Source organism: Charadrius vociferus, unplaced genomic scaffold (genome assembly GCF_000708025.1).
Source record: "Charadrius vociferus isolate BGI_N301 unplaced genomic scaffold, ASM70802v2 scaffold960, whole genome shotgun sequence".
Classification (NCBI taxonomy): domain Eukaryota; kingdom Metazoa; phylum Chordata; class Aves; order Charadriiformes; family Charadriidae; genus Charadrius; species Charadrius vociferus.
The window spans coordinates 23,389-25,888 of NW_009646519.1; the positions used below are offsets into that span (position 1 = coordinate 23,389).

General features: G+C 60.8%; 1 protein-coding gene across 1 annotated transcript in view; it reads right to left on the minus strand.

Moving 5' to 3' along the window:
- The window catches only part of SOCS7 (suppressor of cytokine signaling 7), a 29,221-nt gene that overhangs the window by 18,591 nt on the left and 8,130 nt on the right, over positions 1-2,500 (minus strand). Inside the window, exons 8-9 of the mRNA XM_009885079.1 lie at positions 1,628-1,732; positions 700-801 (exon numbers count right to left, since the gene is read on the minus strand). Coding sequence (XP_009883381.1) covers positions 700-801; positions 1,628-1,732 — 207 coding nt within the window. The remainder of the gene's footprint in view (positions 1-699; positions 802-1,627; positions 1,733-2,500) is intronic.

Genomic DNA, 2,500 nt, shown 5'->3' on the forward strand with positions numbered 1-2,500 from the left:
CCCCTGGGGCAGGTTGCCCCGAGAAGCTGTGGCTGCCCCATCCCTGGAGGTGTTCAAGGCCAGGTTGGACGGGGCTTGGAGCAACCTGGGCTGGGGGGAGGTGTCCCTGCCCAGGGCAGGGGGTGGCACTGGATGATCTTCAAGGTCCCTTCCAACCTAAACCATTCCGTGATTCTAACACACGTCCTGAAAAAAGGGGCAGTTAAAACCCTCTGGGTCCTGAAGGAAACCAAAAGGAAATGGGTAAATGCGCAGGCAACATCCTCGTGTGCCGCGCAGCTGGACCGCACAGCGGGCTGGGCGTCACAGCCGGGGGTCCTGTGCCAAAAACCCCGGGCCCACGGCGCATTCCTGGCACTGCTGACACCTCGTCTGGCACAGCGCACACCGGGAGGGGGGACTGCGCTTCCTCCACGAGGAACCCGAGAAAACGGGGAGAGGCTGAACCGAGGGATAAAGCCGGTGCAATCACAAGCTTCTGCAAAACTACTGCGGGCAACGAGAGCCGCACCGCGCCGAAACCAGAGCCTCGACACAACGGTACGTGAGCGCTCAGCAGCACAGGACCGCGTGTCCCCACGGGGGAGAAGCGGGCAGCGCCGCTGCGTTAAAGCCCAAAGTTTGCCAAGAAAAGACCCCCCCCCGAAGCGCAGATCCCTGAAGGGAAAGGCAGAGCCTTGCTGCTAAGGCTAAGCTGACCTGGGGCGTGGGGCGGAGGAGGCGGAGGCAGAGGGAAAGACTGCAGGGAGGAGCCCATCGGACCCACTAGGACAGATGTAGGCAGCGTCCCACTGATATCATCTAGGAGAGAACAGAGGCGAGAGAGATTCAGAAAACAGGAAAGCGAGCCCCGCGCCGCCGAGCGCCTGAGAAGGCAGCCCGAGCGAACCCGCGCCGCCGGGAGGAGGTGAAGATGGAGCTTCCCACCGGCAGCTCCTCGTCCTTCTCGCGCTTCTGAGCGCGGGTGGCCGCTGCTGCTTCACACCAGCTCCGACCCTCGCACGTACACGGTGATGGAGCGATGGAGTCCGTCTGCCTGCCCTGCTAGCTCCACGCAGGCAGCTCGAGACAGGCGTTTCGAGGAGATATTTCACAGACCCGGCACGTGGGATGTGCAGTTTAAGGTGCTCCTCACTAAGGTTGACTTTACCCCTCCTCCTAAGCTGCTCCCGCTCAGAGGAGCCTCCTCCAGAGGAGGACGCGGAGCGGCGAAGCCAGGCTCCCGGTGCAGCAGCCTCCCCGGGAGCCTCCAGTCCCACCGACCAGAGGGCACAGAAGGGAACTGGCATCGCTGGTGATGGGTAGGACAGGGGGGTGGGGGGAGAGCTTCCAAAAGCAGCAGAACCGCTACGAAACCAGCGCGGTGCGTCCCACCTCACACTGCTCCACCACCGCCCCCCCCTCCCCCTCCTGCCTCAGCGAAGAGAAACGCTCGAAGCCTTCAATGAAAAGCAAGAAATCCTTCGCTGGGGAAGAGCGAGCAGGCGTGGTACGGGCTCAGACGAGCGTGCAGCGAGCCCGCTGCCGGGGACCCTTGGGACGCTCCTCCTCCGTCCCCGCAAGGGCAGAGGGGCAGTTCCGCCGCCCCCGGAGGCAGGGACGGCAGGGGATGCTCCCGGGACGGTACCTAGCAGGCTGAGGCTCCTTCGCGGCGGAGGCGGCGGAGTCGGAGGGTGAGGGGAGGTCAGTCCTCGCTGAGAGATGTCCACGTCCACTAGTGACACCGTTTCACCTGGAGGTTGGTGGAGCAAGACGGTTAGTATTGCACCTTCGCCGGGGCGCGCGGGGAGGCAGGGGGAGAGGGGAAGGGGCAGGAACCTCCGCAGGGTTTGGGGGACGATCTCATTAGCTGTTTTCCAATCGAGTTTCCCCGCTGCGATGCTTTTGAGATATTGATCAACCCCACGACCGCAGCCCAAAGGTCAGGCAGAAGGGAACGACGGATACCGGTCTGCGTGCCCGACTCCCGTCCCAGTCCAGCACCAGCAGGACGGGATGAGGAAGGCACCGCGAGACCTTTTCAGCGGAGCTCATCGCTGGGGCACAGCGCTGGCGCTTTGTGTAACGCTTGGGAAATGGTTTCACACGGCACCCACTGGCACACGACTCATAACGCTCCTATTGATGCCCGTCTGGGTTTGCCTATAATGCCTCCGGTAATCAAACAGAAATACCTTTTGCCCCAAAGGCCACGAGGGTACCAGCTCTTAAAATTAATAAGAGAGAGCTGGACAGGCTTTTACGTTAAATAACTGGAATTCACTGAAGGCTAAAGGCTTTGGATCCAGGATACTGCCTGGGGAAAATAACGACACAAACTAAGATGTCGAACTTAAAACTGGTCTAAAATCGTGGGAGAGAAACGAAGCCGCCAAATCAAGGTCAAAGCATCCGCCTCAGGATTGGACTGACACAGAGTGGAAAGGAAAACACCCAAATCCCAAAGGCATAAATCCCACCGAGGCATTATTTCCCACCCTACCCACCCCCCCCAAAAAAA